This window comes from Cariama cristata, unplaced genomic scaffold (genome assembly GCF_000690535.1).
Source record: "Cariama cristata isolate BGI_N322 unplaced genomic scaffold, ASM69053v1 scaffold6664, whole genome shotgun sequence".
NCBI classification, from domain to species: Eukaryota; Metazoa; Chordata; class Aves; order Cariamiformes; family Cariamidae; genus Cariama; species Cariama cristata.
The window spans coordinates 182,906-207,958 of NW_009612381.1; the positions used below are offsets into that span (position 1 = coordinate 182,906).

Genomic DNA, 25,053 nt, shown 5'->3' on the forward strand with positions numbered 1-25,053 from the left:
CCTGTAACCACCAAAAGAGTCCCGTTCCAATTCTTCCCAAGTTGACTTTGTCACAGAAATATCATTGTATTTCATCCATCTGTTCTGGTGGTGGTCATAAATATATGCCCAGTAGTGTCCTGCATTAGCTTGACCTTCATGAACTAGCACAGCATGCAACCTATAGGGAACCTTAAAAAAACAAAACAAAAAAGTCCAAAATGTCAAACTCTCCTTGCCAGCATTTAGTTCCTACTACCTACCAGCAATAATAGCTACATTAAATAAAAGTAACAAAAAAGTTAAACAGGATCAAAACATGACACAAAGGAAAAACAAAGAGGTAAAACTGGCAACCCACTAACTAAAAGGACTCTGAAATATTTTACTTACCACTAGCAGTTACAAGAGATCTTAAAAACATTACTGAGTCTGTAGCACAAATGCCTACTCTGCTATCTTTACTGCCAGGCATCCTCTTTTCTTAATTCCTTAATATTCCTACTTTCCCTGTATCTACCAAAAAAAAAAAAAAAAAATCCTCAAACATGCCAGGCTTGGGTGTCTATGATTTGCTCCAGTTCTGACCCGGCAAACTTGTCCTGAAGTCTGGAAAGGCATATGCAAGTTCAAGGTGACAAACTCTGTGCTTTCTATGTGCCAGTAAGAGTATTTAAAGAAATATTTGGGAGTTGAATACTTCCATTACCCAAAGGTAAAATTCTTACAGTAGAATAGGAATACAACTGTTTTGCAGTATTTTAAACATATCAGTAAAAGCATTGCTTAAAGGAAGCATGGAACACATGAAGAGGTCCTCTTCTCCTCCTGAGGTAGAGAAGGAAGATATCAGTGTCTAGGATCACTGTAAAAAGTACCCCAGGTTACATGTGTTCACCCACAAGAATGGGAAACTTAGCTTCTAGGTAAGTAGCTGGAAATCTGAAGGAGACAGAGACAAGCAGAATGAATGTTTCCTTACTTACAAGTCTTTTAAAAGCATCTTAGTGATCAGTTCATTTTAACCTGCTGAAACAGCACATGCAACATAAAAGGGAAAACTGATCTTCCCTGCTATGCACAGTATGCCTGAATGATAACAGCTCAGCTAGGATGAAAAAACCTGAAACCATCTTTTACTGCTGTCACTGTCTGGACTATAGATAAATGGTCTATTTAACACAAGGTGTACTAGGTATTTGTTGCAAATATCATTTGAGCACCACAATAATCAGTACCTGTAAATACGCATGTAACTATGACTTGAGAAACACCTTGAAGTTATTTTTAATCTGATCATTCTCTTCCAGGCTATATGCAAGTGCTAGAGATTTTGCAACCCCCCCTTGAACTGTAAAGCTGACTGACTGCACAAGAGCTGGAATCAAACAGTCTGTCATCCCAGAGACCAAACCGCACTCTAAATCTCCCAAATGCAAGAAGTAGACACAGAAGAAATCCTAGCAAGTCCTTAAATCTGGGGTTTTTAACATCTGTTATCAAACCAGTGTGAAAGCCTTCTTAAAATGATTGCAAGCCCATGCATATGCACACAAATATATTCAGATCCTGATTTAAAAAAAAAAAAAAAAAAGAAAAAAGGTAAATGAAGTCTCTTTGGACTTTGACAATAAAATATCCTCACCCTAAAATAGGGCATTAAAATCTCAGGTGAATTTAAATCATTTTACTTAAAACCATGCTAACTGGGTTAGCTGGAGGGCCCCTACCCTTTCCTCCAGCTCTGGAGAACCAGCTGTCAGTCATCCATGCTGAGCTTTCAGGAAGATTCCCCACAGAGGTCTGTGATGAGGGGCAGGCGAGTTCAGTGCCGACACGCATCTCTTGCGATAAGCCATTATATCAACAGTAATTAACAGTACAGGGCAGCACAACAAGTAAATTGTTGGCATTAAACTTCTTAGCTTACACTTACTACTCATGACACAGAAATGGAGCTTCACCAATCTCGTCACATGTAGCTACAGGACAGATATATTAAAGCTGATATCAAAGATAAATACAGGTGTGTCTCATTTCCCCACAGCAAATTCATGGAAGGAGGGAAATAATCAAATAAGCAGCTGATGAAATCTATTCATTCAGGAGGATGAGACAAAATAAGAATTTCAGGAATGTATTTCATATATTTAAGGGTTTTATGGACAACTGTAGTTTCCTTAGAATTGAAGAGGTCACAAGAAGAAGATGAAGAGCTTCTTAAATAGTTCACACAAACAGTAGGAAGTATCCTACAAATATAACATGTTTTCCTTAAAAAGTCTAGTTTTATGTGCCCAGACCTTGTCAACTCACAAGAGAAAACCTTTCAGTCCTGCAACTGTATCATTCAGAGGAAAACATCAATATCGTGAAACTGCTCCCAGAGAACGGGGCAATGCTAAGCTATCCAGTCACCCAGATGTAGAAGTAGGCAGGGGAAAGCAGACAGCTATATGCATCTGCCTCCTCCCTGTTGTGCCAAAACACTCACAGGGACAAAACCAGCTGAGGTGCAGAAGGGCAGCCTTTGCTTCCAGCCTCTGATTTCAGATGGGTTCAGTACCTACTTGCTCCCTAATGATCACTTAACACACACCACCACTTTCAGGTATGGCATAGGAACCCCCCTCTACAAATCTATATACCATCTTCATCCTCCTCTATTCCTGGAATTCTGTTTCAAAACAAAAACAAACAAACAAAAAATCTAGTCTATATTATACAAATCTGCGCTAGGACAAAGTGTTTCACAAAGTAATCTCCTTTTTTCCATTGTAATGATTGTTGACTAGTATCTTCACCATCCAGAGGTGTTGGCTTAGGTGTTTTAGGAGGAAATATGGGTAGGCTATTTGGATTTGATCACCAAATTACTTCATTTTACTGTTAGATGACATGTAGCCTGTAGCCTTCCTGTTATAACACAAGTATTAAGGAAAAAAAAACACGCCTGCCAATAGCAAGTTTAAAGAAAGCCATCTAGGCAAGTCTGCCTGAAATCCTTAACATGAGAGTTCATCTGCCAGGAACTATTAAAAGCCATGTACAAAATGAAAACATACCTCAAGGAAAACTGTAAGCTGAACAGATCTTACTTGGAAGGAAAATAGTTCTTTTTACTAACAGAAAGTAACAGAGGAAATAATCCTTAACCTTAAAACCTGTCAAAGTGAACAAACTTGAGTATGTGAACATAAAAAATACCAGAGGAGCCACAACTCTGTTGAAAGCATTCTAAAAATGCTGTTCAGATTACACAGCATGAGAATCTCCCTAAAAGGCAGCTCAGACTAATAGTCAAGGTTGTGACTGATACTAAATCCAGACAGAGTTCTAAAAAAAAAAAATTACATCAAAAAAACCCTGGCATTACTAACTACAAATTACAATCAGGAGCCTTGAATTCCCAAGTATTAGTATGGAAGTTGCAATACACAATGGCAATAAGCATCCAAGTATAAAAACGATAGCTTATTGTGTCTAATGCTTTGCCATCTTAAAGCCGTAAGATTACCTAGCAATATGGTCAAATCGAGGTGAGAAAATTTTACTGTGTTATACAAAAACCTGAAGTTCTACATTCAAGTCAAAAAAGCGGATCAGAGATAGAACACATTGGGGCTTTTCATCACAAAGTTGCTTAAACTTACATATGTCACCTGCAAAATATTGTACCGCTGTCTTTCATCTGACTGCACATAATTAAAAGGTCCATAAAATCCATTATGACTTTCCAATGAAATTTCTCAAACCACTATATATAATTGTTGTGTACTTACTCTATTTTCAAGCATCTAAGAACTTTTAGTAAAGTGACAAGGATCTGTTTTGAATTATCTCATGCAGAAGTTGTACTTACTTGGACCATTGTTTTGTCAGAGTACATCAATTCAATAGTCCGATGTATTCTAGATATACTTTCTTGTAAATCTAAAAGAAAAATAAAAAAAGAAGCTCTATTCCATGAGGCTGCATAATTGCACATGGCTACATCGTTATTTCATCTCATTAAAAGCCAAACAAGGGTACGTTTCACATTTGGTGCATCCATTTATCTATCTACATGCCAAACACTAAACCTTCTCGGATGATAAGGCAGAGAGAGTGATCGATGATACACTGCTCCTTGTTTCCCAGAGCTCAACCAAGCCCACTGCTACTGGCACAACTACTTCCCTTGTTTCCCTAGGAGCAACAGAACAGACTGTAAGCTCTACCCACTCCAAAAAGCCTTTGCTCAGAAATTTACTGAGCTTGCCCTTATGGAAGGGGTCACTCGACCCTAAATTCCCCTGCAGAGCACCGAGTCACAGCATTGGCCCAGTCACTATCACACTGACAGCTCAGACACGTCTGCAGAGATGTTTTCGGCGTGCATCCCACCTCTGTTTCCCTCTACTGCCCTCAACACCATGCACACCAAAATCTGCGTTGAAACACCTGTGTACACGTTACTCAATGCCCAGTTTGCATCTTCAGTTTATATACCTCCAGCCTACTGCAATCTCTCACTGACTTCCCTTCGTATCTGCTAAAGATAAGTTTATAAGTACTAAAAGATCAACTCGACACACACGTGGACATTAAAGCAATTTTCCCCACTTTCACAAATCCTTTCCAACAGGAAATGCACTCCCCAGCTTGTGGCATTACCTCTCGTATCATTCTCTACTTCAGTCCTCCAGCGATGTAAACAGCCTTCTAGGACAGACAGCTCTTCCTCAGTGATGTGCCTCGGTGCCGGATGCATCGGCAGATCAGGAGGAATTCGTGATTGTGTGAATGGTTTATGTATTACTGATCTTTGTACAGGAGATGTGCTTGGAACATCTGAAGATGAAGGCCCCTGCTGCTCTATTGTGCTGCATTCATGCAAAACATGAAATACAAAAATTGAATCATCACATATACAAACTAAAAGCTATACTATAAATATAACCTTTTCATCTGAAAATAGAAATCTTAAAGGTAGTAATTTCCTAGAGTGCAATCCAGGAAAGGTACCTGCAATATCAATATGGAATTAGTATGTAAATTCTGAAAAATTTTTGGTGTCCTCCATGTTAGCACAACAACAACTCTGGTTGCCATTACCAAAGATAAAGGAATTGGATCGGTCAAGCCACAGTTTGCTTTACTTGAAATGCTATTCAACACTTTCAAATAATGTCACAGAAGTCATCACTGCGGTTTGAAACATTTACTGCCAAACTGCAGAGAAAAAAAATCACAGGAGCTAGTCTTATGGCCCACTGACCATAAAATCCAATAAACACAAATTCTCTGGTTAATAACTTCTTTGCGTGTCTTATACCTAGCAGACGTTCTTTTTCCAACTGCCTACCTACAACTTATCTTAAATGAACAGCAACAATGAAGGGACCTCTGTATTTACAGCACACTGGAAATTTAGCACCAAACCATCTAAACTTGTTTCCAACAAGTCTTCTAACTCAAACAGCAAAGCAGCCAGCTTAGGAGAATTCTACAAGAGCAGTAGAATATTAAATTTTAAAGCCTGTTACAGATTTTTCTCCTCCCATCAACAAGATCACCTATATGTAATCATATGCATAACAGGAATCTGAGACCTTTCTAGCAAGCCACTGACATTTTACTTTGTGTACAGCATCATGACACAGCCCGAGCAACCTGGATTCTTCAGTAGTTCAGAAAGTTCTGAGAGTATTAAGAGCTGACAATGCCACTCCACATAACATGCTGTTGTGTTTCTACAGATTGACAAAAAAGTTGTAATACTTACATTTTTACAGAACAAACTTCTTACATAGGAGCTTGAACAAAGTATATTACTTTTGATATTCTATTTCATGCAAGCAGTGGTAGCTTTTAAAAATTTGTCTTCTCTTATCAATCATCACAATTTCTACTGGCATTGTATCAACAAGACACTTGAAATCTTTTAAAGGCTTTTTACAATTCATTTACTTCACTTCTCTGAACTACAAAGTTAACCGTCTTGACTGGCCCCCAACCTAGAACCCTACTTTCCAAATGAAATAGAAGAAGCTTTGTTATAAACTGTTAGTGTCCACCTAGCCAAGTCCTATCCTAAATTATACTCTATTAACTGTTGTTAGTAGTTACTAAGCCTTAGTAATGAGAAAAACAACATTATTGGACTTTTATCTCCCTGATACTTCAGCTACTCTGTATCTAAAAAGTCAGACTGTTAGGTTCCTGACAAACTCGGTGAGAAGTATAAGCTGCAAAGCAGAAAAGGAGCTCAACTCCCAGATAAAAATTAACAGATAAATCGTACACCAGAAACCTTGAAGCTCTGCAGCACATACCTGCTGCCCAAACTCAGATTCTTAAACAATATACTTGGGAAGCAGTGACCTCACCACATATTGAGTCTATTTGGAACTGTACACGAAATTGTGCTTTGTTTGAAAGTGGTAATTCTCCTTCACCACTGAGGGGATGACCGGCCTCTCGGTTCTTACCTGGGCGATGTCTGGGCCGGCAGTGGGCCGCTGGCAGGGGCACTAGCACCCAGGTCATCAACGGGAGATGTGCACACCGGCTTGCTGGAGGCAAACTCCAAGGCATACTGTAGGACATCTACCAAGGGGAATCGTTTAGGACCAGAACCATAGCTTAAATATCTGTTAACCATAAAACGTATTAATGCCATGACTCACGTATACCAAGGAAAAAAAAAGAAAAAAAAAAAAGAAAAAAAGGATTTTTTTCTAGTTCACTGCAATTAAATAAAGCAAGTCTTTCCTAGCATGTGTCATGCATTGGAATTACCGTGCTTACACAGTTTCCAGGAAGAATGGTAAAAGAAAAGAGATATAGAAGGGAAATCTAGAGCAAATAACTACCCACAAAGTGTAGAGTTGAAAGGAGTTATTCTATGTAGCCCATAATATTATTTGCATTTACACAGTTATCTATAGTACCGTTCTAATCTCTGTTGTAAAACTGTGAGGTACTCTTTGAGTCTCTTGATTTCATCCCGTTTAATTCTTGTTATTTCTCTGTTTTTGTGCATATACCTGTAAAACATGAAATTTAGAAAAAGGTGTCAGCCCACAGTATCCCGACACTGAAACTGAGGTCTGCACCTATCAGCCATGCCGCTTACTGCTAATAAAAACTCACGGTCTCTAGAACCTACAACATATTAAGCAGTAAAACAGAAGAAAATGGTAAACCCATTAAGCCTTCCCTCCCACAACTTTCAGAAGATGCTTCTTCCCCAGTGTCAAAAGCTCTGTTCATACCATGGATGACAAACATGTACTAGAAAGCTTCCAAATTAAGTGGTTTAAGTAGCAACCATGTAGCAATATTCTTGTTTCATTATTTAGGCTCACAAATAACATTCAGCATCTAACTCAAAGCCATCACCGTATTTTACCTCTGCACATAAACAGCATGCACTGATGCTGAGAATCCTCTTCAAATCATGCAGGCTATCTGGAACACCACGAAATATCTGACTTTGCACCCTCTTTCCCAAACGGAGCCATAAACGGTGTGATTTTTCAGAGTATTTTGCCTGTGTACACAACTACCTAGCAATAAAGTGCACTGAAATGCAAGCAGGTTTTGGCACAAGGTAGCAGTATGTCTTAAATTGTTGTGTATGTGTATTTTCTGAAACAGATGAAACGCATGAAAATTTTAACTTGTCTAGCCCAAACAGAAATTTACTGCGATTTAAGCGAGTACAAGATGCACCAGCAACTTTACTTTTAAAACTCACGAGATGTAATTTATATTCGTACTAGGACTTGGTTGATAATATTATACTGTACCTGTCCAGATACAAAATTGGAGGAAATTCTAATTTGTTGTGTATCTTCTCTGGTCTCCCCAAAGCCTGATTAAACTCAAATCTTGATAGCTCAAAAGTTAAGACAGGAGGAAGCTCAGTGAACCAGTGCTGAACAAAAGAAAAACAGAAAACCCCACAATGAATGCCTTCCAACGGCAGAACTTCAGTCATAATCGTACAATACCTGGAGACTAACATAGCTATGGGAGAAACTGGTTGTAGAGGGTGGATCAGCATAAGCTTTCCAAAGTTCCCATCTTTCCCCTTCACTGTAAAGAGAGACCATTCATCACCCACGCTGCACCGGAGCATTTCAACTCATCTATCACTGTCTGTGTTAAAGCAGAGTAGGCAGGAAGGCTTCTTCCTTTCACATTTGTCTCGCTCGTACTAAAGGCGGCCTACGCTTGAACCTACCTGCCTTGTCCTGTTCTAACTCTCCAGTGCCACTGAAAGGGTTGCTCACACTGTCTCAAGTGCTCTTCCCACTAGCTCCCTCAGACTCAAGTTTCTCCTCCTTTCATTCACCTGATATCACGCAAAGTTTCTGCTGACCTCCTCCCAAGCAGGATCAGCAAGAACCTGGGGCTGGGTCAGACAAGCTCTCTTGGCACTGTACAACTGATACTTTTTCTTGAATTCTCCTCCATACTAACAACCTCTCCTGAAGTTCCTGGTCATGTCTCTAATCACTGCTAATCTGTCCATGGACCAACCCATCTTATCATCACCCTACCCTGGTAAGTATTCAGTAGAGGTCTATCCTTAGTCCTCATTTCTTTCCTTACATACTTCATTTCTCAACTACAAGACAAATTCAGCTCCAATTCCAGCATCAGAGTTCCTTTTTTTTCTCCCCATCCTAGAACATAAAAACCATGGTCTATCCTTTTAATACATTTTGGATGTCTAACCATCAAGCTTCCCTGATTGCTGCAGACACTGTTGCCACGTATTTCTGACATCAATGCCCATAGCCCAGGGGTAGCATTTGACTCAGGGCTCGCTTCAAGTTCTCCTATCCAGCCCAATGTCTTGAATAGTCTTTTCATACGATACCTCCAAGTCAGCCCTTTCTTCCTGTGCTCATGGCTAAAACTTGGGTCTAGGTTCTCATCACTCCACATCTCAGTGCAGTGTTTCCTCTCTCCTCCCCTTGCCTGGCCTTCGCGCACGTAGCCTTGTCACACTGACAGATTTCCAAGACTTCCTCTCTTCTCCCCCTGCCTGGTCTTAGCACACATAGCCTTGTCACACTGACAGATTTCCAAGATGTTACTGAATTTTCTTAGTTCATTGCCTTCAGCATCACTTCTCTCATCTGTTTACATGCAAAGTGAGCTGCCTTCCCTTTACTCACCTGTATCAGCCTCCACTAACCACCTTTTCAGTTTTAAAGGAGACAATTATGACTTCTCTCTTGCAGCAACTTCACACAGCAGTAAATTTCAATGCTAAAGTCAGCAAAGCCACACCACAACCCTTCCCTCTAAAACCCTTTTACTGCAAGGCCCCCAAACCACTTAATGACTAAGCTGCTGATGCGCTGGAGTTCATCAACCATGATGCTGACAAATATTATCTCATTCTCCCCAGACTTCTAACTCCAAGTATGTGCATTGGCCTTCATCTTCTCTTGAATTTGGATTTGAGTTCCTCGGGACAGGGAACGTCTCTTCTTTTCTGTTTGCATGTTAGCTCGCTTGCTGACACTCTACTCCATGGCTGAGGCTTTTAGGCATCGTGACAATAATAGCAATAATAATGATACTAATAATGCAAACACAGCTAAATATCCCATTAGAGGCAATGGTGGGAACAAGGAATAAAAAAAAAAAAACATTACTTTCAGGATCTTTCAACACATGCGACCACCACATTAATATTATTCTCTTTAAGCTTTGATATCTCCCAGCTTGGATGAATGCCACTTGAAGTCTTCATTCAGTGGAGACAGAGTTTGTTAAAACTACAAGAAATTCAGCTTCCTTCAGTACTTCCAAACCTTACAATGCACTGTAACACCTTTGAGGCGTTATGTTTAAGCTTAACTACTAACATCAGCAACCATTACAAATAAATTACTTCAGTTCAGGGAAGTGTAACCAATTTACTCGGCTCTGGTAACAATTCAGTAATGTTTTTCTAGATTAGGACTTAAACACATTACCTTTCTTGTTTTGCCACTATTGTCAATCTGTCATATGACTATTTCACTTCTATTTCCACATGCTAAGAAGCCAAGCTTATTAAAACCCTGACATCTTCACAGAACTCAAAGCTTAACACTCTAGACCTGGACATGACTGTCCCGTTCTCCAGTTTCCTGACATTACAGGTTAAAAAAAAAACAAACACAAAAACAAAACCAAACCCCCCCAAAATCAAAAACAAACCAAAAAACCTCCAAGCCTGACATTTCTAGTCAAGCATTTGTAACTAAACTGACATTTTATGCATGAATGCACAAAGATTTTAACTGCAAGACAACCTTCAGTCCGTAAGATGAACAATAGTGCTCTTGTAGTAGGTACACACAAGATTCCACCTTGCATAAAGAAACTGAACTTTGGACTGTACCGAGATTTTTTTTTTTTCTTCCAGTTATGTTTCAGGAAACATGCTCATTGTAGTAAGAAATTCCTATGAATGCAGGAATAAAAAAAAAAAATTGCACCATCCTGTGAAATGACACATCCAGTAAGATGTGTAAATACATTTGAAAATGCTTGTTAACATCTGATTTGCTTGATCAATGTTTGAACAACAATAGCTGACCAGAAAAAGGGTCTGCAAAAGGGATGCCACAAAACTTTTCTAGCTAACACAAAATTGGAAACAGGCCTTCAGACTTGAGGATGATTTCAGTGTGCGTCACTAGGCCCAGTAATTAAACCCTGTGTGTATGTTGATACGATTAAAGGAAGCAAACTTTCATTACTGCAAAAGATTGACAACGAGGAAGAAACTATAGCTGAACTTTTTACCTAAGTACAAGAAACCTCCTAACATTTCACATCTTTAAAATAACTGACAAAACGTCAACAACTGTGTAAAGGGAAAGTAGCTCAAGTCTTTACATGCAATGTGGATTCCCATACTTCCACATCAGTAACCCACAGGTTATTAGAGGGAGCTCTGCCAAAGAAAAATGCTGGCTCTTTACAGGCACGCCAGCAATCAGAGGGGACATTTCAGAGCACACTCTCTTGCTTCTACAACCACCATCGGTCCAACAACCTCTTCTCCCTAAACCTGTGACTTCTGCACAAGCAATCTCATTCATCACCTCATCCCCACACCCTGCACTGCATACCTCACTTCTTAGTGGGGCTCCATCTGAACCCCTCCACCCACACTTCCAGCACCCCCTGACATTTGGTAGCCTCCTGCTCTAGCCAGGGCTCTCCTGGGAGGAACAGCAGCCCATAGAGCAAGTATTGTCTGTTCATCGCCGCAAGCAAAGAGGAGGAGGATTGCCCACTGTAGGGTGCAAAGAGGAAGATGCTGGGAAACATCAGCAAAAAGGGGAGAGGGGAAGAGGGTTAGGGGGCTGAGGGATGGAGGAATAACAACAATGCTCTGAAGCAACAGTCAAACGCACAGCTCGGGGTTGCTGTTTACAGCAAGGCACAGGGCTGCAAGTGGTCAGCTACCATGGGAAACTCTACCCACGGCCTCTCTGGAGATCAAATATCAACAACAGGTGGGAACCAGCCTGTGCCAAATCACCACTGCAAGCACTTAGTTGTGCCAGCTTTCAATAAACATGAACTTCATATCTTATGAAAAATACAAGAAGATGATCCTCTGGATACTTGAAAAGAGAACAATCCAATTACACCAGACATCAGAAGCTGCACAGCAGCAGGTCACATAAAAACCAAACGTGAACCCCAATGAAAAATAGAGCACTGCACCATCTCCCTGCGAGAAGCCCACAGGAGCGCTGAACTCACCTCCTGACCGGACTTTGCAGAGTTTTCTGAATGGAGAGATTCAATTTCCCCTTCAATCATTGCGGCTTCTAGGCACTCATGCAGATCTTTAAAGCCATTAACCTGGAGTGGATACTGGCCAAACATTTCTGTGTTTTCAAATTTTTTACCTTTGCATAAGAAATTCAACAGTTAAGGTTTTAGGAACAAACACTTACCTTTTAAAAAACCTTAACAATGCTAGGTCATCTGACCTAGTCTACTGAACAATACTCACATTTTCTTATTATACAATTCAATTATATGTATGAAAACAAGTTACTCAAAAAAGTTGCTTGAAAGTAATATTGAAGATTACTGCATTTTCCTCTTCAGCTCATTTTTGGTATTGTTTTTGCATCTATCAGTAATAAGCAAAACTCAAAATGACTTGGCATCACAGATGCATGGGAAGTTTTACACATATAAATCAAAGTCCTCTTCCTGCAAATAGCAGCTCAGTAACACAACCCTACATTGTATCAGGAAAGTCAGTGGAATTACTGGTATGAAACAGCCCTTTGTATAATTACATTTTGCAAAAATAAACCACAAAAGAGAACATTCATGATTTCTGTCCTGAAAACAAGATCATGGATTGGTAACAGTGTATAAAGATGTAAATTCAAACATGACGAGAAATATGGGTGACAAGTGATTTCAATCTACAATTTCTATTTATTTCAACCTAAAGTCAGTAACAAGTCTTCTTACATTCAACACTTTCTTTTCATTGGTTTGTTTTTTACGTATCTCCTCAGTTAAGATGAGGATATAAGGGATAAAAGTAGCTGAACGCAAAGGAGCAAGAATGCTAGCTAGTAGCAAGAAATCTGCAGAATGGTTTTGAAATCTGACCACAAATCATTAGATACACTGTTCCAGGCTGAGGACCAACCTGGAAGCCACTCTAAAGATTATAGCTGCTTCATTCAAATGCATCCCGGGAGTCATTCACTCTCGGGATGGGGAACAGAATCACCAACATTAAAAATATTTTCACAACTGCTGGGGTCCTGGAAATAGAGAACACTGCAACTCTGCAGATCTACTAATTAAATGCCGACAAGATAAAGGGAAGCTTGTTGTACAGTCTCTTCTTCCTCAGTACTCTCTCTGGCACTGCCCTTGAGCAGGTTTCCATTGCCTTGTTTTCAACAAACTCTACTTTTAAGAGGGCGAGCTATCCATACCAGAAATTGTGCAGCAGAAAATGCAGTAACTGAAATTTTAAATTGCATTAAATGAAGCAGAGAGAGTGTAAGAGACTAGCTCAATGAAATACAGTAACTTGCCTTCTGTATACCACTACTAAGTGGCAAAAGTGCCCTGACAATTTCTTGCAAGCATTTTTGCTCAGCATCTTACCTTAACTTCTACTGCACTTAAGTACATACACTCAGCTCTTGAAAGTTACCAAAACAGTCCTTCTGGAGTACTGCAGCTCACTACATTTACCTTCAGTCTCATTCTCAGGACAAACATTTTGTCGCAGATCAAACGTGTATTCTCCAAGTATACTTCTGCAGAAGTAGCTAAAATGCTACAACTGCATCATTCACCTCTGTACTTAGACAAGCACTGAACAGACACAAGCACAGAGGTCCAAGTAAATTCAGATGCATACCTTCAAGTACACCTACTGCTAGAAATCGTCCATAAAACAACTCCACCATTGGGTTCTTTGGTTTCTCTCCATCCCTGAAAATAGAAAGCATGTTAGTGCAAAAAATCAAACACAAAGCTACAAACTTTTATAAAACTATGAGCAGAATATTCCGAAATCAGTACGGCAATGCTGCCTATTTTACTCAGTTACTGTTCATTTAGTTTTGTACTTTCCTCTAATGAGAATACGATTCACATATTTGCAATGATAACTATATTCTGAAAATTAAGTTTCAGAAGTGCTTCATTCTAGGAAAATGTATGTAAATCAGATTCAATTAGTGACTGGTTAAATTGTACAAAACCCTTGTAAAAACTATTTCCTGCAACGCTCTAGAAACAATTATGTATTCAAGAAATCTACAGATGTTCACTTATACAAACGACGAGTATTTGCTTTTGAGAAGAGAAACAGGAGCAAGGTTTTGAAGCATTTAAACTACAGGATTGAAAAGCAAAACCGCATTCAAATGAAAAAAGTCTAACTGATCATGTACAGAACACATCTCTACTCTTTATACACTTTGAACTTCATTCAGAAAGATTTCTAACATGAAATAAGAAGGTGACAAAGGATAATACATGGAAAACTGAAGGTATTGGCAGTAATGAAAAACACACACTTGAACTAAAACAAGCTACAGAGTTGGATCTTTTTCCCCCCATACAGTGAGAAGCAAATTTCTGGTTGTTTGGTTTGCTTTTTCTCATCAAAATGTTCAATATAAAGAGCTAGGGAAAAAAAAACACAACAAAAAAACCACAAACAAAACAACTTACCTCTCTTCTTCAGCTTTAATTTGGAAGGCATCTTCTAGCCAATCTAATAATTTATGTGTAAATTCACTAACATCTTGCTGTTGAAAAATATAAAATTATCAGTATATGTTCACATATGTAACAGAACACAATGAAGTATCACCTTACAAGATCAGTATAGCAATACTGATCACAATTTGTCTAAGACTATGCCATGATTGTGGTTTTTTTATGGGCAGCTCTTAGAGCACACTAAGGCTCTGGTGTTCCTCAGCCATTACACTGTCCTGTGATCCTCGTTACTTGGGCTCAGCTTTCATACCATGCTAGTCCAAAGGCATTTTATGAATCCCATTGTTCAAACCCTTTGGTATCTAACAATTGGTAACTAATATTACTTTCATCGAGCACTAAATTCAGCATCCTGTTGTAATTAAACACCTTAGCCACATAACCTCGTGTGGGAAGAATAAAGCATCTGAAGAAACAAAGTGTTTATCAGAAAAGTAAAGTATACCCACTATGATGTAGGCAAGAATCCCGAATATGAATATTAGGACCCTCCAAACCAGCATCTAGACAGACAAATAGTATACTAGGACTGTACCAGCCCTGGATGTACTGTTAGATCAGAAGAATAACGCTTTTTCAAAAACCACAGACTGAGAAGCTAACCTAAACCCTAAAAGCAAGAATGCGGAACTATTAGTTACTTTCTAAAACAACAGGAAGAAAGTGTACTGAATAAAGTAGACACACTGTCTGGAATTTTTTAATTATTATTTTATTTTTTTAAAGAAAAGTGATTAGAGATCATATAATATTAGAGAAAAAGCTCAAAGACTGTGATAATTAGAAGTTTCTTTTCTGTGGACATTTTGAATTTTTGTTATCCATTTTAAGTATTTCCTATTGCCAGATGACCATATGGAAACATGCATAAACTGGAATGAAAATACATAGAAATTACCTGTTGGGAATCATTTGATTTAAAAGCATCTTTAAGGATTTAAAAAAAAACGCTCTTGATGGGTCAACATATTTTCTCTTTGAACCAACTAGAAGTGCAAACAGGTACCTCAATTCACGCATGAAAGGCAGATTCCTATGTTCCTGTATTTGAAGAAGAATTAAAAATATTTAGCAAAGTGGTAAAAAAACTCTGCTTCACAGAAGTGTTATCCAATGAACTAAGCGTACATCCAGCCAAACATCATAAAAACTTATACGCTTATTTGTAGTACTACCAAGGTAGCATTGCATGCCTTTTACCTGTCAGTTTTACAGAACAATGCAGTTCTCTGGGAAGAAAATTGCATTTCAGAAACTGAAAGTTCCCTGAAACCACATTTGGGTTGTGGCTGTTTGACCTGAAACGGGGCTGAATGGACAACTGGACAAGTTGAGTTGCAGTTAAGGCAGAACTGTCGCTCCTGAGACTTACACAGCCTTAAGTAATACACTGCAACAATATGCATTGATTTTACTGAAATTAGTATTCCTCTATACCTCTAGTAGAATTTCTTGTGAGCCTACACTCTGCCTAGAACCTCTTTAAGCTTTTTTTTTTTATCCTACTGAAGACTAAATTTATAGGGTGTACACAAATTATTATTATATCTCTTGACAGAGGTAAGAGAAATAGCCTGCTCTCCTTCCTTTCTACCTATTTTAAGTATAGCTCATGGGGAATATGGAGTTCTTTTTCTGATTTCCAGGAAATTCCTTCCTTTCTACCTATTTTAACTATAGCTCATGGGGAGTATGGAGTTCTTTTTCTGATTTCCAGGAAAGAAGCAGAAGAAATACTTTCTGCCTATATAATGAAAAGCAAGTAAACTGAAACACAAATCCGTCATACTATAGATTAAACCACAGGTTACTAATGCTGTGGAGATTTGGATATCACTCATACTCCTGAGCAGATAGCTGACAAATACTTGTGAAATTAAAACCCATGTAATATCCACTTGTGTTTAGAACAAAGCATCATTCAAAGGCAGCACAGATGTCAGATGCTGGTCAAACTGGAATGACTTGATGACAAACTATTTCATATGCTCATCAAACAACAGACTGGTTTAGTCACTCCTATGTCAATCCAGTATGCATAAAGCTTTTTGTACATAAAGGCTGTTTTATTTCAGCTTGAAAAAGCATGGTGAATTGGAGTATGTTCTGCATAATATCTAAAAAAATACTTAAATTCTCCAGTTTTACTTGCTCTTCTAGTCCACCTTGCAAAACACCTGCCAATTATAAACAACGTTCACAGAAAAGGCTGAAGAGTTCATCAAATGCCACCCTAATTCAGCATTAAATCATCATAATTTAAGAATAAAATCAGTGTCCCATTTACATATTTAAAGCACTTTATAACAATAAAACAGGGAAACAAATTGTGAAAGTGACTTTTTTTTACCATCTTCATAAAGTGAACTATTAAAAGTGAATAGAATTTCAAGTTTTGGATACAGATGTATTTTATCAAGACGCTTCAATACCAGTGATAATTCGTGCATGACTGACCACAGAAGACCCTAGATCTCACCTTCCTTTTGTTAAATTTGAAGTACACAGGCAGTGAGTATTATAGCGCTCCTTACCCAAATATACACCACTAATTTGGCTGAGTTTTAAGCATACTTGTAGCTTCAGGTTGAACAACGGGCTTCTGATGTCCGCAGCATTACTCAGAACAGATCTCTCTGTAAAGCCTATGAAAAGTTCTCTAAAACTAGAAAAATGTTTGTTGTTTTTTGAGAAAGCTCGATTTAATGCGTTAGGCATGATACTTGACCAGTTTATGTGGGCACTATCACAACAAATAGTGATTCTGACTAAACAAAGCCTAAAAATCTTCAAAAGGATGTGAACCAGTCCCCAAGACAAGGTATACAGTGCCACAAAGGACTCGCACATTAAAACAAAAGAACTAATAAAGTGAATACAGCACAGCATACAGCTCTCAATTTTAAAGCATACTGTAGGTGCACCAACACACACACAAAAGATTAAAATCAATTTTGAAATAAAAATTGTATGGAAAGTTTATAATCTAAAATATTCTCTATTTTATCACGTCTCCTGCCTGCATAAATAATTTCTTAATACACTGATGCTGGGACAATTTATGATTAAGAAATGCTTCTAAAGCAATCTACATGTTTAATACATAGCAAACATTCATTATTGTCAATCAGTACGCCAGGACACTGGCAAAACAATAATGTTGAAACAGGGGGAAGGATGTCCTAACCTGTAGCACAGTAACTCACTTCCCCTCATAATAAAGCGCTTCCTGAAGATATCGTTGAGGGCAAATATTTAACCGGCCTCATTGCGTACAGCAAAAAAGATTTGTTCATATGAAAGCAAGAGGTAAGAGAACTGGGAGAGCAAAGAAGCTGCAGTAGAGAGAACCATATTTGTTCTACAGAAGGAAGCTGAAGAACACATTAAGGAAGAAAAATTAATTTCAAACAAAAAAAAAAAACCCAAAACACAACCAGACGAGAGATTTTAAGTGTATGCCCAAGTTTAAAATCCAGAAAAACAAAGTCCAATTAGCTGAGGCAAACAGAGTGGGGTTGCTGTTTGGGGTTTTTTTAAAGTCAAAATTTATAGCAATGACTTCTGGATTAAAAATTTTACATGCCAATTTATCAATAGCATTTGGATTTAATATATTGATAGGAAAGAACAAAAACACCCCACTGTGCAATATTCCCTGAAGTACAACCACATGGTTTAATTATAAATCAAGAGATGATCATGATCCTAGCATTAAATTCTACTTTCCACCAACTGGGAGATCAACAAGATATAAATCAAAGTCTTGAAAATCTGGGATTACTAAAACTTAGTCTTCATTAGCAAGGAAATTTGATCCTAGGGAATGTCAGTCACATACAGTACTTAATACTCGGTTAAAAATAAAACCCAAACCAAAACTAAGTCAAGACAGTTTTAAAACAAGTAAGCAGATGGAAGTAAATTCCAGGCCTTTTTTTTGTCAACTGGTAGCTTATACTACAATTTGAAATCAATTTGCCTCTAACTTGCCTTCACCTTATGAAGAAATATAAGCACCACACTTGGGAGCATGCATGCTTATTTCTTCTGTTTGTCAAAGTTCCAGTTAGCGAAGTGATCTCTTCTCCTAAATTCTCCTGAAAACGTATTTCAACACTAAAACAATCCTCTTTCAGCTGTAGACAAGACAGATGGGTACACCAATTAATAATGTTATTCCATTCTGGAATTTAAGCTAACAAAGGAGAGGACACAAACTACTATCAGAGATTCTTACTAGCAGGCTTGCAGAAAGCAAGGTTTCTGCACAAATCCATATACATGCCTGGTGTCACACCATCTCACACAGCTTTAATATTGTCTATCATGGTCAGAATTCCTAAGAAATAGCTCTTTGGAACTGCTAAAGGTATTCAGCTGCTAATGTCAATGCTTGGGCAAGACGTTTTTCAAAGCCAACAGCTTGTTATTATCTATTTCATACTACCTCTTAGATGCCAACTGCTTTTTTATGCCCTGAAAAATGAAGGTAAAGAACTCTGAATACTGGAGGATATTACTAAAACAAATTATACGATGAATAATGAAATACCAGACAGAAAGTCAATCTAAAAATAAAAAATAAATATTTCAGTACAACTTTTTGGTAAAGAGTTACGTAATTAAAGTCATTAAGTAAATGACTTATCCTATCTTTCTTACTAAAATACACTGTTCTGCCACCCTTGCGACACGTTCCCAATATTACCCATGTTGTATTTGCACACCATCTCATGAGCTAATGCAGACTTTTTTCCTTAAAAAAAACAAAAACACAAACAAACAAAAAACCAAAAACAAACAAACAAACCAACCAACCTCAGTGAAAACTTGCTCTTTGAACAGGGAGGATGGAGGGTGGACAGGGGACAGACATGTGGAGAAATTACATAGTTCTGACTGAACATTCAGCTTCCCTTCTATGGTTCATACCTAGAGGTTTAGAAAACGACACTTTCTTCTCTGTGTCTGTTTTCTTTTGCTTTTTAATTGCAGCTCTTACTTTTGCTCGTGAACATTCCAGTCAAGCCTGACGTGCCAAACAACTAAGAACAGGCCGACAACAGACTCCCTTTTTAAAATTCGAAAGAAAGGGGCAAAATGCAATAGTCTAATTGCTGGATATGCAAAAAATTCACCGCTCTGAAAGCCCTTGCTAAAAATCAGGGCATCAAGTGCCTTCACGCTTCATACAGCCGCTTTCTCTTCCCATTTCTTCCTTTCTATTTCACAACACAGAAACCAAGGTGCCTCATGTATCTCTCCTCAGAGGGCATCCAAGAAGGAAGAAAAACATACAGCCACTTTCTCTTCCCATTTCTTCCTTTCACAACACAGAAACCAAGGTGCCTCATGTATCTCTCCTCAGAGGGCATCCAAGAAGGAAGAAAAACTGGTCTGTTTTGTCCCTCAGTCCCTGACCATTCCCCCTCGCTAGTCTAGGATCACAAGAAACCTGAGCCAAGGCCCCTCCGCCCCAAACCCACACAAGTACCAGAATAAACACAGGAAAATTTATGCTTACAATCACCTCATAAAATGGCCAGAAGAGATAAGCTAATAACTGAAAGCGTAATCTCAGCTCATGACTTGCAAGTAATTAACATCCCAAAAAAACCCAACGAAGTGGTAAGGCCACCACTAGCAACGCTGCTTACAAAGCTACACAGATCAAAAACATGCGGGTAACCGAAAAGCACACCCATAGCTGCTCAGTGTGAGGGAACTAGAATAAAATGTGTTTGCTAACACAAGCTACGTTCACATTAGAAATGCTCACCTGCTAATGGCAGGGCTGCTACAGCTCTACCAGCAAAGCCCTTCCACTGAACCTGGTCTAAGAGCAAACTCTGCCGCTCTCAACACCCTACTCTACTACGAAGTTAACGTATTTTATGTAAGATCCGTAATAGGAAGCTCAGAGAAATGTTAATTGGCACCTATAAAGTCCATGTTAATTTGAGCTACAGAACAGCACAAAATTCAGTTACAAGAAAGAAATGCCCTTATCAACCATGAGGGAAAGTTAATTTTACCTTTTGGTTTCGGGGCAAGTCTTGAGCATTTGCAGGCGGATTGAAATTCAAAACTAGTCTTCGAAACTCCAGTAGGTTAAATAATGACTGAAAAGAAAAAAAATTTTTAAAAAATGTTTCAGCACTTCTACAAACAATACAAAATTCTTATTTCACTAAGGCACGTTTGGAAATGAAATGTTAAACATACGCAACGCTAAGGTTTCACTGCAGAAGCCAGATTATTTCACTTAACTTTGCTAAACACTTTCACCAGAAGACAGTTATTTTTGTCAAGAAAATAGCATAATAAAAAAACTTCTTTACACTTAATTACATAAATAGAACAGTAATTTTAGGTGATAGGTAAATTACTTTTTAGAACAAGATTTTCATTAGTTGTATAACTGTCAGTTCTGAAACTAAAATTAAAGCCTGTTTAGCCATGTTCATCGTGTAGCCCCTCTACCATCCACCTCCTCAGTGCAGAGCGTACATCTTTGTATTTGCAACTTAAATCCACTCGCAATTATCTGTACTTCTTGCATTCTGTCCACTCCTCCCATTATTACAGGATGTGAATGATGTACATTAGAGTAAGGAAACTGGGTTACACATCTTTGCAGGTAAGGAACTGATAACATTTGCATTTTATGGACAGTAAGACATGAAAACAAGTGTCTACAGGCACACCCAAAAAGAATCCCACAGTGTAACACAAAGCCTGGAGCCAAGAAAGTACAAGATGAGAGCAGGATGCAAAAATAAAAGTCCAAAGCAGTGGCTGAGAACTGAAGCCCTCAGCACTTGAGTTACTGCATCGCTGCTTTTCTGTACAGGCAGAAAGCACTTCAACTGAAGTTCACTTCATTACCACAGACTAGCATTTTGATGAAGAAAGGTTAGGCGAAAAGGTCTAAAGTATTTTAAACATGCTCATCAGAGAAGCACAGGAAAGATCTGTGCTCCTATTGATACCCTTTGGTTTTACAATCTATAATTAACCCCCCCTCGATCACAGATATTTATTTTGGATTATTTTGGAAAGGCAGAGCTTGCCTACCCCAGCAATAGACTGTGATCCCACAACTTGTCCTACACGGGTAAAGACTTAACTCACAGACCACAGCAGCTTTCACAGGATTTCAACCCCACGGTGCCAAGAAAGTGAAACTCAAATTGTGAGAAGGCACTGCATTTATTCTAATAATTTAGAACACATTGGAAAGAAAAAAAAAATATGAGTTTATGAAAATTTGCAGCGCTCCCAGCTCTCCTTGTGAAAGAGCCTGTACTGAGTTTAACCTCTTCTGACACCCCACAGTATATAGCATCTCCAGCAAAATGAAAAAGCTAAAGTTGCCTTTCCTAATGTTTTTAGATTTAAAAATAAATCAAACACATCAACCAAAAAAGGCCCTTCTGACCTTGCTAAATCACCAGATAATTGATTAGTCAAGCTGTTTTTTCCCCTTCTGCTTTGCTGTTCAGAATACAGGTTCCCCTTTTATCCATCCTTGCAGAGAAGGGAAATTAAAACACAGAGTCCTTTGTTTACTTACTCAAAGCATAAAAAATGTTAATATTTAATTCAAGGGTCATTCTAGAAGTTGATACTAATTGAAGTTATGTCTCATGATCTAACAGCATTCCACTGGCAGGCTCTTCATCAAGCCAAACATAGCAATGTCTTACATACAAAATAAACCAGCTGCTGAAATACAATGTCCAAAGACTGACTTCTCTCCATGACTAATCCAAATGCCATCAAAGTGCCAAGCAGCTGAGCTGGCCAATTTCATAATACACATACACAAATTAAGTACAGAAAACTGTACGTAAGTTTAGAATTTTTGCCTGGCATTCAATCCACAACTTTTTCACCAAAAAAAAAAAAAAAAGGGGTTTCTTTAATCCAGAACTCTAAACTGTGAACATGTAACTCCACGCTTTACAAAGCTGAATGAACCTATTTCTGCAAGCTGCTGAGAATAATTAAGAGGATTGTCTGATATGCTCTTTTCTTCTTCAGCTCTGTTCTACTCAAAATTTCTTACACAAGATATTTAGTTATTCAACTTTTCTCCAGAACAGCTTATGCTGTGTGTGGCTGTACTGCGATGCAGCAGAATGCTCACAGTTAATCTACTGCCAACCCCACTAACGCTAACAGGACAGTATCATGTTGTAGCTCTTCTATACTGAGCTAAATCAACGTCAGGAAACTTCCATCTTCATTAAAAAAAAAGAAGATAATTTCCCAGTGTAAGTGTAAACAAGTATACAGTAAGTGTGCCCGAGACCAACCAACTTCTGTGCCTGAAGTACCTCAAGGAGGAACCTATGGTTCTTCTTGAGGTAAGGAGATAGAAACAAGCTCACCTAAGCCCTCACTGCAGCAGAGACCTCCCACAGTCAACCACCCCAGTGCTTCGCAAAGGGGATACGCAAAATAATTCCCAATTTGCTAAGCAGTCTGTTGACTAGGCTTCCTGCAACACCCAAGGGTAGGTGATGCCATGGAGCAGAAGTTGTTCTTCTGCAGTCACTAAGAGAGACAGAGCAGAGACTGTCCCTGGCCCCAGGGCCACAGCACTGGCCTTCCAAACACATCACATGGGGCAGCACTTCATCTCTTACCCACTTGGCTTCAGCTACGGAAAGGTGTCAGGAGCCCCAGTGCAAGAAAACAGGCTGGATCTAAAAGGTGGACACTTCATATCTACTGGCCTTGATCAAATACGTTTAAAATTTACTAATGTAAAGTATGCAAAACTTATTCGCGCAAGAAGAACTCTCTAAAAGGTCGGGTTTTTTCCCCCCAGTGTATTTAAACCTATATAAAAGCTGTCATCTGGAAACTTGACCAAGCTAAGGCTAAGATAAGTTATACCAATTCAAATTATCATGAAAATCAACAGATTTTTAAAATATGGGCCTCCTATTATGTCAGTTTGGGGGCTGAACAAGATAGTAAAAGAAAATGAGAATAAACAGCAAAAATCCAGTGTCTGTTTAGGGCATTCAAACTAACCATGCTGAAAGGCTTTCCCCTGCTATAAGGTGATGATGTAGATGTATTTTCTGTCGTGCCAGAGAGAGCCAGGTAGAGTTGTAGCTTCAAACTTGCAAGATAATAAACTTACTCACTTCTCTGAGCAATGTCTACCCACACTACAGACAGTTCAAACACAGTTTCAGAATATAAGCTGCCTTGGTTTCACCTAAAACACCCTGCTTATCTCTTTTCCCCCCTTAATGCCTAGGATTATCAAACATAAGGACTTTGGCAGAATTTAGGTTGCCTGAGTAAAGGATTAATTCTTAACATTCAAAAACTGTGATGCTGCATTAATACTGCAAGAATATAAATTAGTCAGCATATTAAATCCATAAAAGCTTGGCAGGCAACATGGATCATTAATAGCCACCAGCAGAGTCCTAAAATAGTAAAATTACTGACATCAACAATACTTGGAGAACAGGAAAACAGTACTTCTGCATCTAGATAAGAGATGACCTATCAAGCACAAAGCTTTAGACGTGCTCTCTGATGGATTCTTGCAAGTTCTGTAAGCAGAGGGCACTAAAACCAGCTGTTTCACTAACAGATGTATGAAAGCCTTTTGTTTTCTTCAAAAAAAAAAATCATAGAATCATTATGGTTGGAAGAGACCTCAAAGATCATCAAGTCCAACCGTATACCCGATGCCACCATGCCCGCTAAACCATGTCTCGAAGTGCCACATCTAAACGTCTTCTGAACATCTCCAGGGACGATGACTCCACCACCTCCCTGGGGAGCCCGTTCCAAAGCCTAACGACTCTAACTGTGAAGAAGTTCTTTCTAATATCCAACCTGAACCTCCCCTGGTGCAGCTTGAGACCGTTTCCTCTTGTCCTATCGCTAGTTACCGGGGAGAAGAGATCAACCCCCACCTCACTACAACCTCCTTTCAGGTAGTTGTAGAGGGCGATAAGGTCTCCCCTGTATTTGTTTCCACTCCCCTATATCTGTTTCCAGCATTGAGAACAAAAAAGCAAAAGATTTTGTACAAGAACTGGGGAATTTTTAATACTGATCACCTTTATAACAGTTTACACAAAACCCTCGATTTCATAATACTATGAACGCAGCCATCTTCCCATTCAATTCATAAGGGGAAGCTCGGAGGGAAGGAAGGACTTTAATATTTGTTTCCACTCCCCTATATCTGTTTCCAGCATTGAGAACAAAAAAGCAAAAGATTTTGTACAAGAACTGGGGAATTTTTAATACTGATCACCTTTATAACAGTTTACACAAAACCCTCGATTTCATAATACTATGAACGCAGCCATCTTCCCATTCAATTCATAAGGGGAAGCTCGGAGGGAAGGAAGGACTTTAAAATTGTTCTGTGAAACACATACTAATGCAATTCAGACTACTAATTCTAAACCAGTCAGCAAGATGCCAAAAACATTCTCATTTGGTGGAAAATCATCTAGGAAGCTTAAGCAGAATGCATACATGTGGCCAATGTTGTAATGGCTGCGGAAAACCTAAACTTCTCCTAAAGTGATAAGGAGGGAAAAAAAAAAAAATTACTAATGAAGCTTAGCTAACAAAATGGGATATACTTACTGACACACAGCTGGAACACCACTGGCATATTGTGAAACATGGTCATCATTCAGGTTTCTCTTAGAGCAGCCCCAAGAAAAGCTGCGTAATTCCCATTCTTGTGGCAGGTCAGTTTTAAGGCTTCCTTTTACCAAAGTG

At 38.7% G+C, this 25,053-nt stretch overlaps 1 protein-coding gene across 1 annotated transcript in view; it reads right to left on the bottom strand.

The window, feature by feature from the left end:
* The window catches only part of USP25 (ubiquitin specific peptidase 25), an 84,673-nt gene that overhangs the window by 21,382 nt on the left and 38,238 nt on the right, over positions 1-25,053 (bottom strand). The window contains 12 exon segments of the mRNA XM_009698602.1: positions 1-171; positions 3,842-3,912; positions 4,636-4,844; positions 6,453-6,614; positions 6,915-7,010; positions 7,776-7,903; positions 11,755-11,903; positions 13,400-13,473; positions 14,221-14,297; positions 15,170-15,208; positions 15,211-15,312; positions 20,310-20,396. Of these exon segments, the coding sequence (XP_009696904.1) occupies positions 1-171; positions 3,842-3,912; positions 4,636-4,844; positions 6,453-6,614; positions 6,915-7,010; positions 7,776-7,903; positions 11,755-11,903; positions 13,400-13,473; positions 14,221-14,297; positions 15,170-15,208; positions 15,211-15,312; positions 20,310-20,396 (1,365 nt within the window).